Here is a 14,609-nt window from a genome sequence, read left to right on the forward strand (position 1 = left end):
TTCCAGGCCTTTGACCATTTTGGTTGTCCTCCTCTGGACACGTTCCAGTTTGTCAGTGTCCTTCTTGAACTGTGGTGCCCAGAACTGGACACAGTACTCCAGGTAAGGTCTGACCAGAGCAGAATACAGTGGCACTATTACTTCTCTTGATCTAGATGCTATACTCCTATTGATGCAGCCCAGAATTGCATTGGCTTTTTTAGCTGCCGCGTCACAGTGGCATATTTTCAAAGTGGCCTAGATGAGGGTCTCCATGTGGAAATGATTTCCCTGGCATGAGGATCATTTGTATTGGGGATGGGGAACAAATTTTGTTGTTCTTCAAGGCCTGCATTCCAGTGGTGAGTGGGACCAGAAGGGGATGGATGGGGCAAAGGCTATGATGCTAAACTTTGCTCACTCAACTCCCTTCCAACCATGCTAACCTCTATCTGGTCTAGCAAAAAGCGTTATCTCACATCATGGGACATTCTAGCCAGGCCAAAGCAATCCAGGAGGCTGTGGAGCAGGACCCGTAAAGGGTGTGGCTTGGGGGAGTCTTGATGGCAGAAAAGAGGCCTGAGGTTCCTCATTGGATATACATATGGGAAACACAAATAGTGTGGATAAATAAGATTGGTATAACTGACTTGGCAATTGGGGCTGGGGGTATTCATCCTACCTCATGATGACCTTCATCATGAGAGCCAGAGAAGTGCAGTGGCTAAAGTGCTTGGTTGGACTGGAGAGGGTTGGGTTCAAATCTTGCCAAGTCAGGAAGCTCTCAGGAGTCAAGCTGGCCACCTGACCCGGAAGCTGTACGCCGGCTCCCTCGGCCAGTAAAGCGAGATGAGTGCTGCAACCCCTGAGTCGTCTGTGACTGGACCTAATGGTCAGGGGTCCCTTTACCTTACTATAATACATCTCTGCAAATAAATATTTTCTTCATATCCCACCCAACAACAAAGGTCATGACAATGCGATCAAAAGAGAAGGGGCAACATGAAACTGAACTTGGGGGAAGCATAAGAGATAGCTAGGTAGAATCCAACTCTTGCCAACTTTTTCCACAACGCCCAGTCATTTGCTGGCAGTGTGCTGAGCACATTGCAGCACCCCCCTCCTTTTACCAAACAAGCCCCTCCACACAGAAAAAGAGCTGGGATATTCCTTGTCTCCCCCCTAAAGGCATGAGTAGCTCACTGGACTCAACTCTTATTTTCTCCTCAGTAAATTCAGGTTGTTCTTGTAACAGCTGCAAAGAGAAAAAGGGGGATAAGATAACTTCAATTATTTTTAAGTGGTTAATTTCTCTTCAGATGCCAAAAAGGATCAGGCCAACTTGAACAAAGTCGCTGAGATATAGAACAATGCCAGAAATTTGCTGTACTTAAAAGAAAAATGCATTTGGCTTGAATATTTCTCTTTGCCTGACTCGGGAAAGGAAGTTTGTTTAGGTCAGCGAGAAGAATGTTTGAGCTGCTTCAGAGCTTGCCCTGGGGATTCACGGCTAGTGCTTTATGATTTGCACCGCTATTTAACGACCTTTTAATGATCTACATGAACTTGGAACGCACTTGTGTGCAGATGATGTCATGCATTAGGCTGCTTCGACAATGCAAGTCACAAGTACAAAAATGTGTGGCTTTCTGATCAACTAGATGCCAGTTCTGTGGGCAGTTGGTACTAAAGACCTGCTGCCGTAAACAGAGTGTATTTTCTAACATTAAATTACAATAGAGGGTCTCTGCGATGGTCTGATTTAGGGCTGATTTAATAGCGGTAATAACTTTGTATGTTTTACTCCAGCTCTGTACAATGAGGTTGCCACTATTTCTGCTGGCCCAGCCATTGTGACTTCAATGGGGCCATAGCTAAGAGGTAGAGGTCCATTTGATCATATGCATTGGTTCTAAATTTCACTTCCAGGTGTTGAAAATAGATCCCAACCACTATTTTCCACTCTCCACTCCCTTAACTGATAAGTTTGGAACTGAAGATTCTGAATCCAGAATTTGGAATTTCTAACAATCAGGACATAGGTGGCCAGAGTGGTGCATGCTCTGGTTATCTCCCGCTTGGACTACTGCAATGCACTCTACGTGGGGCTACCTTTGAAGGTGACCCGGAAACTACAACTAATCCAGAACGTGGCAGCTAGACTGGTCACTGGGAGCGGCCGCCAAGACCATATAACACTGGTCTTGAAAGACCTACACTGGCTCCCAGTATGTTTCTGAGCACAATTCAAAGTGTTGGTGCTGACCTTTAAAGCCCTAAACGGCCTCGGTCCAGTATATCTGAAGGAGCATCTCCACCCCCATCGTTCTACCCGGATACTGAGGTCCAGCACCGAGGGCCTTCTGGTAGGTCCCTCATTGTGAGAAGCGAAGTTACAGGGAACCAGGCAGAGGGCCTTCTCGGTAGTGGCGCCCGCCCTGTGGAACACACTCCCACCAGATATCAAAGAGAACAACAACTACCAGACTTTTAGAAGGCATCTGAAGGCAGCCCTGTTTAGGGAAGCTTTTAATATTTGATGTATTACAGTATTTTAATATTTTTTTGGAAGCCGCCCAGAGTGGCTGGGGAAGCCCAGCCAGATGGCCGGGGTATAAATTATTATTATTATTATTATTATTATTATTATTATTATTATTATTAGACTCTGAGGGTGATTTTTGTGAATCAAGATAAACCCAGAAGTATGGATGAATCAAATTCTCTGTTTGGGTTTCTTTGAGTTTCTTGTTTCTCCCATCATAACTTCAGTTCACCACATTCCCTCATCAGTTTGCATTCTTGAAAAACCTCAAAGACTTGTCACCATTTTAGCATGCATTTCTTCTAAAAAAGTTTGTATGTACTTTTGCCCAATATACATGTTTTTGGAAGCAATTTAACCTAATGTTTGGGTTATGTACTCTGTGGTCTGTGTTTGCCTGAGCTTGAGTCTGGACTAAGGATTCTGAACCCCTGTGTTCTGATTCGATACATGATATCCAATCACAGAACATTTCAGGATTTGTGCCTCTGCCATTGGCCCTTAAAACTCTGAGTCATGATTTGCAGCTTGGGAGTTTAGACAGCCAATCACGTTGGGAGTGGGAGTGGCCCAGTCCTTCAAAAATGTATATAAGCAGTTGCTTTGCCCCTGTTGTCAAGTTCTGTTAGTTCAATAAAGGTTATTGCTGTTACCACTGTGTCTTGTCTCATGGGAACCCACTACACTTCAGTTTGTGTATTGTATTCAAGTCTCCAGGGCCAGATGAACTGCATCCAAGAGTATTAAAAGAACTGGCAGATGTGATCTCAGAACCACTGGCAGTCATCTTTGAGAATTCCTGGAGAACAGGCGAAGTCCCGGCAGACTGGAGGAGGGCAAATGTTGTCCCTATTTTCAAAAAGGGGAAAAGGGAGGACCCAAATAATTACCGCCCAGTCAGTCTGACATCAATAGCAGGGAAGATTCTGGAGCAGATCATTAAACAAACAGTCTGTGAGCACCTAGAAAGGAATGCTGTGATCACCAATAGTCAGCATGGATTTCTGAAAAATAAGTCATGTCAGACTAACCTGATCTCGTTTTTTGACAGAATTACAAGCCTGGTAGATGAAGGGAACGCAGTGGATGTAGCCTACCTTGATTTCAGCAAAGCATTTGACAAGGTGCCCCATGATATTCTTGTAAAGAAGCTGGTAAAATGCGGTCTTGACTATGCTACCACTCAGTGGATTTGTAACTGGCTGACTGACCGAACCCAAAGGGTGCTCATCAATGGTTCCTCTTCATCCTGGAGAAGAGTGACTAGTGGGGTGCCACAGGGTTCTGTCTTGGGCCCGGTCTTATTCAACATCTTTATCAACGACTTGGATGATGGACTCAAGGGCATCCTGATCAAATTTGCAGATGACACCAAACTGGGAGGGGTGGCTAACACCCCAGAGGACAGGATCACACTTCAAAACGACCTTGACAGATTAGAGAACTGGGCCAAAACAAACAAGATGAATTTTAACAGGGAGAAATGTAAAGTATTGCACTTGGGCAAAAAAAATGAGAGGCACAAATACAAGATGGGAGACACCTGGCTTGAGAGCAGTACATGTGAAAAGGATCTAGGAGTCTTGGTTGACCACAAACTTGACATGAGCCAACAGTGTGACGCGGCAGCTAAAAAAGCCAATGCAATTCTAGGCTGCATCAATAGGAGTATAGCATCTAGATCAAGGGAAGTAATAGTGCCACTGTATTCTGCTCTGGTCAGACCACACCTGGAGTACTGTGTCCAGTTCTGGGCACCACAATTCAAGAAGGACACTGACAAACTGGAACGTGTCCAGAAGAGGGCAACCAAAATGGTCAAAGGCCTGGAAACGATGCCTTATGAGGAACGGCTAAGGGAGCTGGGCATGTTTAGCCTGGAGAAGAGGAGGTTAAGGGGTGATATGATAGCCATGTTCAAATATATAAAAGGATGTCACATAGAGGAGGGAGAAAGGTTGTTTTCTGCTGCTCCGGAGAAGCGGACACGGAGCAATGGATCCAAACTACAAGAAAGAAGATTCCACCTAAACATTAGGAAGAACTTCCTGACAGTAAGAGCTGTTTGACAGTGGAATTTGCTGCCAAGGAGTGTGGTGGAGTCTCCTACTTTGGAGGTCTTTAAGCAGAGGCTTGACAACCATATGTCAGGAGTGCTCTGATGGTGTTTGCTGCTTGGCAGGGGGTTGGACTCGATGGCCCTTGTGGTCTCTTCCAACTCTATGATTCTATGATTCTATCATTCTATGCATTTCATGTGTATGCTTTTTGGGGGGGCATACTTTCTCCTTATTCACTTGTTTTTGTACACAAGCTTTCAACTCAAGAGAAGCGCAAATTTTATTTATTTTTTATTTTTTATTAGCAAAAACATATAAATACATAGTTAGCAAATACATTAATAACCTATATGAAAAGAGGAAAGGGGGGAAAACATACACGTCAACGTGAACAAAAAAAGAAAGAAATGAATAGAAAGAAAAAAGGAAAAAACAAAAAGATACAAATTGACAAAATTTACCTATAACAGAATGATAACTTAAACATTCTCAATACCTATCACCTGATAGATTCTATTTAATATGATTCTACCCTGTGTTGGTATTTCTTGTATATTGTGAACCTTCGGTGTGGGTTGAATCTCGTTACTTATTTTTTATTGTAGACTTCCTTCTGCCTCATTACAGTTTCAGTTCACATTAACCTACTCTTTTCCCCTGTCTTTATTGTTTTATCCTCATCTTGGAGAAGTGCAAATTTTAACTGATACCAGCATTCTGGTTTGCGTACTGTTTTAGGAACTGTGAATCGGGTAATGCAAATGAAACTGAATTCCAACCCCATCCCTGCTCAAGAAGCCTGGGGCCAGAACCTTCTCTCAACTAGGAATGCTCCAGATTGTTCCCATTAAATCACCTGTAGGCGTTCCAGCATTTCTTGGATTTCGGCAGAGGGAGAGGGAGGTCAACAGCATGGGCCACTGAATTTTAATACAGGAAAGGCAGACTTATCTCTGGATGCAACTGTCAATATTCCCTGAGGGGATTTATTCATTTGCAGTTTTGCCTAAGGTTCCCACATTTTAAGCAGCAGCAACATTGCCTTACTTCACAGGTGAGGTATAAATTAATTTCAAAACGGAAAAGCATTTGCATTTAAACTTGGCAGGAAACCATACTTCTGTGACTCTGAGCCCAGCTTTGGCTGGGGACGGCGGGATATAAATATAATAATAATAATAATAATAATAATAATAATAATAATAATATTATTATTATTATTATTATTATTATTATTATTATTATTATTATTATTATTTTATTGTAGGAAGGCTTGCCGTCCCTCTTCCTCCTGTACAGTGGTACCTCAGGTTACATACGCTTCAGGTTACAGACTCCGCTATCCCAGAAATAGTGCTTCAGGTTAAGAACTTTGCTTCAGGATGAGAACAGAAATCGTACTCCGGCGGTGCGGCAGCAGCAGGAGGCCCCATTAGCTAAAGTGGTGCTTCAGGTTAAGAACAGTTTCAGGTTAAGAACGGACCTCCGGAACGAATTAAGTACTTAACCGGAGGTACCACTGTAAAGTGTTTTAGGGCTAGCTCTGGTGAACCTGTGCCATGGGAAAGGATCTTTGCACATGCTCCAAGGATCTCTTCTTTATTACTATGTCAGACGTCTCGGTCCTCAGCACTGTCCCTGGAAGCAGTTTGCAGAGCTGAGCTGAGACAAACAAAGTTCTTGTTTTGTACGCCAACTAATTCCTAACCTTTGTGCTTCCTCCAGGCGCCATCGCTGCCCTCATATAACCAGACCCTTCGAAATGAACGAGAAGCCATGTCTCCTCACTGAGTATACAGAGAAATACCCACTTTATCCCAACGTCGAACCCAGAGAATCCTGCAAACCCGTCATAGAGTACAATAAGCAGCCAGTACCAATGGAAGGCATTTCTACCATGAGGTAACAAAATGGCAAGTGATGGGTATCTGTGAGTCAAGAAACAGACATACCTGGGGAAAGATCTCCCGTGTGGGGGTGAAGTCCTGATTTTTGGGACTTGAGGAGGGAAATGATGGAGGGTTTGTTATCCTGCTGAATGGAGAGAGCAGAGAATGCAGAATGGATGTTGCTCTTTTCTCAGTAACACCAATACCTCTGGGCAACAGGTATTTTGGCCTCATAAACTGAGACAGGGAAGATCAGGCCAATGTTTATTATGGTGAGTGGACCATCAAAGGAATACAGAGCATAAAAAAATTAAATCACAGCCATTGCAGAACAAGGCTTGACAGGTGGCAAGGGGACACCTAGCTACTTTGCCACGATTTCAAATATCCAGGGCCTGATAAGCTGCACCCAAGGGGTACTAAAGGAGCTCACAGATGTAATCTCAGAGCCTTTGCCTAAAAACTGAGAATTCTTGTAGAACAGGAGGTTTTTGAACTGTCCCTAGCTAAGATGCTCAAGAATGTATGGATGCAGCCTTATCTATGGGGCTTCATTAGACTTGGAAAAAGAGGCTATGGGGTGGAGAAGGGGGCACAGTTTGTAAACAGCAGCAATAATAGTAGCAGCAGCAGCAATGTCCTGCTAAGCACAACGCTTGTGAGTTTCCTTTTCTTTAAGCAATTGGCCAAGTTAGGACCCACTACAGATTCCCAGCTTGATTACCACCATACAGATATATCAGGGGGGAAATAAAAAGTGTGTCCTCAACTGCATGTTTGGGCTAGATATGGGAAAAAATGAAGACTATTATGAACAACAACAACAATCTTTATTATGGTCCAAAGACCCAACAAATCGTTAAAAAGCAATACACAATTCATACAGCCTACCTCCAGGTTAAACAAGCATTTTGTTCAGAATATAGGGATCATTGGTTCTTGCAACCACCGATAAAAACTTTGCCACTGCTGATGTTCTAGCGTTTGTCCGGTCTTCCAATAGGAACCTAACATAGTGAGCCTCTGATTTCCCCGGGAAAGGTACCAGCAAGGGTAGTATCAGTTCAGCCCTGGCTTTTGTTTTATGGAATCGATGTCTTGAGCACACGAGCAAAGCCTTTCCTGGTAGGGAACTCCTCTCAACCTGCCATCCAACACTGCAGAAGGAAAGACGCGTAGTCTGGCTTTGGTGAAAAAAAATTGAAGACTATTATCATTTATGATGATTAAATTTATTACCTGCTTTTCACCACCAGGTCCCCAGGCAGGTCACAATATCCTAACATTCAACATTAGGAACGTGAAAACAAATCACAGTTGCGGGAACAGGGCGAATTGGCTTGTCAACCCAAATCCCCTGCCAGCTTCCAGGGGCATTAAACCTGTCCGACAACATTATCTAAGGACAGGTGCAATATAGACACATGTTTTTCCTCGGTTCTAGATATTAACACAAGTGAGCCATGCCGGCGTTCTTGTTTACAGGAGAGATTACGTCCCTCATGAAGTATCGCCTATAAAGCTGAGGCCGCCCGAACAATATTTCAAGAGTAATGCAGCTATGGACCTGTTGTCTACGTATAAGCAAGACTACAACCCTTACCCCATTAATCGAGTGCGTCCTTGCATGCCTCAGGAACGGAAATACTCTTCCGATGACAAGATGACCACAGTACCAACATACAAAGGTAAGTGTCAAAGGAGCTATTTTATAAGGCAATCTGCTTCTTTGCAACATCTTGGACACGGGGCTGAAACAAAGGCGCCTTAATCCATACGATGTCACCATAGCAATTTGCCGCAGGACAGAGATGCTTTCTTTTGCACTTATAGCTCCATCACTATAAATGGCCAGAGACTGGTGTTGCAGCGAGCAACTCGGCGAGAATCAGGTGACGCGAGGGACCAGTAAGGTTCCACCACCTCATTCTATCCTTACAGGATCCTTGCCGCGGGATCACATTCATCTGGTGCTTTACCAACTGCATTGGCTCCCGGTGGAGTACAGGGTCAGGTTTAAGGTGCTGGTTTTGGCCTTTAAAGCCCTATACGGCTAGGACCCTCGTACTTACGGGACCGCCTCTCCTGGTATGCCCCACAGAGGACCTTAAGGTCCACAAATGACAACATTTTGGAGGTCCCAGGTCGCAAGGTGTTTAGATTGGTCTCAACTAGGGCCAGGGCCTTTTCAGTTCTGGCACCGACTTGGTGGAACGCTCTGTCACAAGAGACTAGGGTCCTGCGGGACTTGACATCTTTCCGCAGGGCCTGCAAGACAGAGCTGCGCCTTTGGTTTGGACTCGTTCTGACCCTTATGTTTCCCTCCCCTTGTGGTCTTGATTTATCGGCTACTTTTAAAATGAGGCTGCATTTTAAATTGCATTTTAACCTGTATTTTAAATTGGTCCCCCCGCCTTATGTTTTTAATGTGATTTTATTGGTGTAAGCCGCCCTGAGCCCGGCTCTGGCTGGGGAGGACAGGGTATAAATTATTATTATTATTATTATTATTATTATTATTATTAAGCGGTCAACTCTGGCTTGGCTCCTGTGTCTGAGGCAGTTATTGCTTGGGAGCTGCAGGTCAGCTGTGGTGGGGTTATCTCATGGCAGCTTCTTGTTCACATCTCAGTATTTAAAGACTGCAGAATCTGTGTGCAGAATCTGCATATCACCAGAGGATATGCAAAGCTGGATGCAGCTGGGGAGACGCGCCCAGTGAGGAGCCTTTTCGGTGCTGTGTCTGTGGCACAGAATGCTACCCTGAGAAAGGGCTGGTAAACTAGAGTGAGCAAGGGCTCACTTAAATGTTAAGAGCAGTGGAGGTATTTTCCTGGGGGTACTCAAGGGTCCACAGTAACGGCACCCCCCCCCGAAAAAAAAACATGTTAGAAGTGTCGTAGTTACTGGAACAACTTCACTGATTAAGAGAAATGAAACCCTAGTACAGTGGTGCCTCGCAAGACGAAAAGAATCCGTTCTGTGATTCTCTTCGTCTAGTGGTTTTTTCGTCTTGCGAAGCAAGCCCATTGATGGATTAGCGGATTAGCACTATTAGCGCTATTAGCGGCTTTTAGCGGCTTTTAGCGGCTTTTAGCGGCTTTTAACAGCTTATCTGCTGATCAGATCAGCTGATAAGCGGCTTAGCGGCTTAGAAAAAGGGGGGGGGGAGGAAAAAAAAACCCAGCAGGAACTCGCAAGACATTGTCATCTTGCGAAGCAAGCCCATAGGAAATTCGTTTTGTGAAGCACCTCCAAAATGGAAAACTCTTTCGTCTAGCGAGTTTTCCGTCTTGCGAGGCATTCGTCTTGCGGGGCACCACTGTATGTAAACAGTGTTAACTCTGCTGGGGATACTGTCAGAAATATAGATATTCAAACTTGTAGGCAGGTCAGGAACTTTAAACATGACACAGGTGTAACAAGGTAAAAGTAAAGGACCCCTGGATGATTAAGTCCAGTCAAGGGCAGCTACGGGGTTGCGGTGCTCAAATTGCTTCCAGGCCGAGGGAACTGGCATTTGTCCTCAGACAGCTTTCTGGGTCATGTGGCCAGCAGGACTACACCGCTTATGGTGCAATGGGACACAGTGACGGAAACCAGAGAGCACAGAAACACCGTTTAACTTCCCACCACCGTGGTACCTATTTATCTACTTGCACTTTGACATTCTTTCGAACTGCTAGGTTGGCAGGAGCAGGGACCCAGCAACGGGAGCTCACCCTGTCATGGGGATTCGAACCACCGACCTTCTGATTGGCAAGCCCAAGAGGTTCAGTGGTGTAGATCCTTGGTGCAAGAGGAGGGAGCAGGATGGTGTCCCCGGGACCCTCCACTACTCCAATATGAACATTTTGTATACCGTATTTTTTGCCCTATAGGACGCACTTTTCCCCCTCCAAAAATGAAGGGGAAATGTGGGTGCGTCCTATGGGGCGAATGCAGGCTTTTGCTGAAGCTTGGAGAGCGAGAGGGGTCGGGGCGCACAGACCCCTCTCGCTCTCCAGGCTTCAGGAACACATCCGCAGCCTAGGCAGCCCTACGGGAGGTCCGGCAGGGATGTCTAGGCTGCGGATAGCAGCCTGCCGCCCGGTGGGCAGGGCGCCATGAAGCAGAGCGCCCCCCGCGCCAGGCAGACATCCGCAGCGTGGGGATAGCAGCCTGCCACCCCGCAGGGGGGGGGCGCCCTGATGCAGAGCGCCCCTCGCGCGGGTCAGACATGGGCCAGCCCCACAAGCTCGGGGGACAGCAGGGAGGCGCAGCGCCGCCATCCCGCTGTTCCTCGACCTGGTTCTGTTTCCCCGACCTGCTTTTGGGGGGCAAATAAAGGGAAATTTTTCCCCTTTATTTCCCCCCCAAAAACTAGGTGCGTCCTATGGGACGGAGCGTCCTATGGGACGAAAAATACAGTAGTGTGTGAACAAATGGTATGTGTACAAACATATTGACTGCCTACAGGGCTTGTATACAGAAGGTCTGTATGCACTAAGTCATTCACAAGATATGGGAAATGTGACTAACGGGGTTGGGGGAACCTGTGGCAGACCCGCCAGGTGCCCCGATTTTCCAGGGACAGTCCCGGAATTACTGAGGCCATCCCAGTTTATGATTTGATTCCGGGATGTCCCGGTTATCCTTTTTCCTTCCCTCCACGTCTTTGCTCTCTCTCTCTCTCTCTCCCTATAATTTCGAGGGAAAAGGTCACCGATCCACTTCAAATTCTTTCATGGCAACACTTCATTTTTAAGGAAACGCGTGGAGTGTCGATTCCTTTACTGTAAATGGAGCCTTACACTGTAAGCCTTTACATGTCTACTCAGAAGTAAGTCCCGCTGTATTCAGTGGAGCTTACTCCCAAGTAACTGGTTAAAGACTGTGCAGCCTTACACTGCAATCCTAAGCATTTTTATTCAGAACTAAGTTCTAATGAGTTCAATAGGATTTACTCTTTGGTATGTTCTTGATCATTTTCACTGTTTCCATTATTATTATTATTATTATTATTATTATTATTATTATTATCACCCACCTTTTCCCCTGACAGGGACTCAAGGCAGCTTACAGATACAATTATTCCTTTTTCTTTTTCCTTTCTCCTCCTGTGATGAGGCTGCATTTTAATATTTTAATGTTTCAATATTTTAATCTTGTTTTTAAGTTGTATTCATTGAACTTGTTTTATTATTGCTTGTTAGCCGCCCTGAGCCCGGCCTTGGCTGGGGTAATAATAATAATAATAATAATAATAATAATAATAATAATAATAATAATTTCATTCCATTTGTCTGTGGAAGGTGTTGTGTGCAATCCCTTCCCTCACACGTTTTTTCTTCACCACAATCCTGTGAAGTAGATTCAGTGGAGAGGTTGCAATTGGCTCAAAGTGCCAGATGTCAATGTTCAGGTGACGTCCATGCGTGCGTGAGGTCAAACGCGGGAGCATCTTCCTGACACAGAAGAGAATTCCCTGTTTTCATTGGAGAAATGTTGGAGTGCATGCCATGGACACAATCCCTGCTCCCCACCTACGCATGCCGATTGTGCACGCATGTCCCTTCTGTCCCGTCTTCCCTGGCCCTTCGAGTGTGTGGATTCATCCCCTCAACGACGTTACTGTCCCAAACCGAAGTGCTTAAACTACCTGCAGATGAACCATATGAAAGCCTTAGGTAATGATTTGCAGAGCTTTTGCCGGGGTTCCAAGAGCCGTAGTGAAATGCAGCTCGTCTACATTTGGTTGCAATTTACAACTTTTTATCACAATTCTCTGCAAATGGAAATCCCCAGCTAATAATTGGTCCCATGGTCTTGGGCATATTGTGCTGATTCATTGTTTATACGGCACATTTCATCGATTTGGAGGACTGGAACAAAGTGGCGCTTTCTAGTATTCAGGCAGTTATATCCTCTTAGCCAGAGTCATACCAATTAAACTGCACTCACGAAGTTCCTGCGAGTGGGGCTCTCCATTCACTTCAATGGGGGATGGGAGGCAGCTGCTTCCATCAGTAGAATGGGGAAGGAGGCAGTTCCTTCTCCCCACTGCAGCTCCTGCCCACCCTAAGTTAACTCCGGAGGATTTGGAACAGTGCCGGATTTCCGTATAAGCTAAACAAGCTATAGCTTAGGGCCCCACTCTCTTGGGGGCCCCAGAAAAATTTAAAGGAAAAAAACCTGGATTATATTTCCAAAATATTAGATAAAAAAGTAATAAAATAAAACCTACATCCAGCAACAATGTTTTGTGTTGTGCTCCTATGATGTAAGTCAGGCATAGGCAAATTCGGCCCTCCAGATGTTTTGGGACTACAACTCCCATCACCCCTAGCTAACAGAACCAGTGGTCAGGGATGATGGGAGTTGTAGTCCCAAAAACATCTGGAGGGCCGAGTTTGCCTATGCCTGATGTAAGTAATGGGCCCTGCCTGCTAGCCTGCTTCCTAAAATATCACTGGTTTGCTCATTTCTATATACATTTTTATATATTTCTATATACCTTGGTTCTCAAACTTAATCCGTTCCGGAAGTCTGTTCCAAAACCAAGGCACGCTTTCCCATAGAAAGTAATGCAAAACAGATTAATCCATTTCAGACTTTCAAAAAACTACCCCTCAAAACAGCAATTTCTTCTTAATTGTAATTCACTATTAATATACTTCTTAATTGTATGTCAGTTCAAAAATTATTTTGATAAAATACATATTTTGTTATGTGCAAATGGCTTTAGATCGCTATTAGGTCCATAACGTGCCATATAGCATATATTCAACACAAAAAACAGCGACCATTTGTTGTTGAGAAAGGACAGCTGGACATAGAAAGGGCCCCATTCCCTTTAGTAGCTGAGGGCCTCATCAAACCTAAATCCGGCCCTGCTTTGGAACAATGTGGGAGGGGTGCACTGGGGCAGAGGACGATTGCCCACAATTGCCCCCCTCCCCTTTCTGCTGATGGAAGCTTCTGATACAACCCACTTTCCCCATTTCACAGAATCATACAATTACAGTGGTGCCCCGCAAGACGAATGCCTCGCAAGACAGAAAACTCGCTAGACGAAAGAGTTTTCTGTTTTGGAGGTGCTTCGCAAAACGAATTTCCTATGGACTTGCTTCGCAAGACGAAAATGTTTTGCGAGTTCCTGCGGGTTTTTTCCCCTTCCCCCCCTTTTTCTAAGCCGCTAAGCCACTTATCAGCTGATCCGATAAGCTGATAAGCCGCTAATCCGCTAATCCGCCAATGGGCTTGCTTCGCAAGACGAAAAAAACCGCTAGACAAAGAGAATCACAGAACGGATTCTTTTCGTCTTGCGAGGCACCACTGTATAAAGTTGGAAGGGAATTTGTGGTGCAGGGATTAGACCCACCAATGCAGATCCACATTAGCCTGTTATCTTTCAAGGTCAGGTATGGGACAATCCCTTCCATTCATTATATGGAGATAGAATATAATTCAGACAGAAATGAGAGTGAGAGGGGAAAATGCAGTTTTTGCATTTATCTACATACACCCCAGCCAGACAATGTGGCAGAAAATGATGCTATCAGGTCACAACGAATGCCTTGCAGCTTTTCAGCATCACCCTGTGTATTGTTCCAGTCTTCTCATTATTTCCCAGATAAACGCCATAGGTAGATAATCTAATTTTAGAGTCATTTTGTTTGGCTATGCTGAGGTCTGCCTGAGCCTTTTTTTAAACATGTGGTGCGTATCCTTGATTCCCTCCCCTATTTCTTAATTTTTTCAAGATGGTGATACATGGGAAGCCATTAATACCCACCAGAGAAGAAGGAGAGTTTCAATGAAATTGTAACATATTTTGATGGTGGATAGTAGCGCTGTTGGCTCTAACAAAGTGAAATATATTCATAATACCTAGGAGAGCTCCAAATGTGTGGAGTTCATTTTAACACACACACACACACACACACACACACACACACACACGTGCAATGGAAGACATATGGAAACGTTTGCCATCTTCCAAATATTGTACAAAACTCCCATATCCGCAAACATCCTAGGCCAGATTATCACAAGTAATGGCAAACTCTGGAAATACTTCCGTATGTCTTCAACGGCCTACAAAAAGTGTGCTTGAAAGGTAATCCTTATAAATTTGCTCCAGGGTTGCGTAGA

At 44.7% G+C, this 14,609-nt stretch overlaps 1 protein-coding gene across 1 annotated transcript in view; it reads left to right on the forward strand.

Moving 5' to 3' along the window:
• The window catches only part of SAXO1 (stabilizer of axonemal microtubules 1), a 38,354-nt gene that overhangs the window by 19,145 nt on the left and 4,600 nt on the right, over positions 1-14,609 (forward strand). Inside the window, exons 2-3 of the mRNA XM_082205003.1 lie at positions 6,310-6,486; positions 7,959-8,161. Of these exons, the coding sequence (XP_082061129.1) occupies positions 6,310-6,486; positions 7,959-8,161 (380 nt within the window). The remainder of the gene's footprint in view (positions 1-6,309; positions 6,487-7,958; positions 8,162-14,609) is intronic.

This window comes from Podarcis vaucheri, assembly GCF_965113315.1.
Source record: "Podarcis vaucheri genome assembly, chromosome: 17".
NCBI classification, from domain to species: domain Eukaryota; kingdom Metazoa; phylum Chordata; class Lepidosauria; order Squamata; family Lacertidae; genus Podarcis; species Podarcis vaucheri.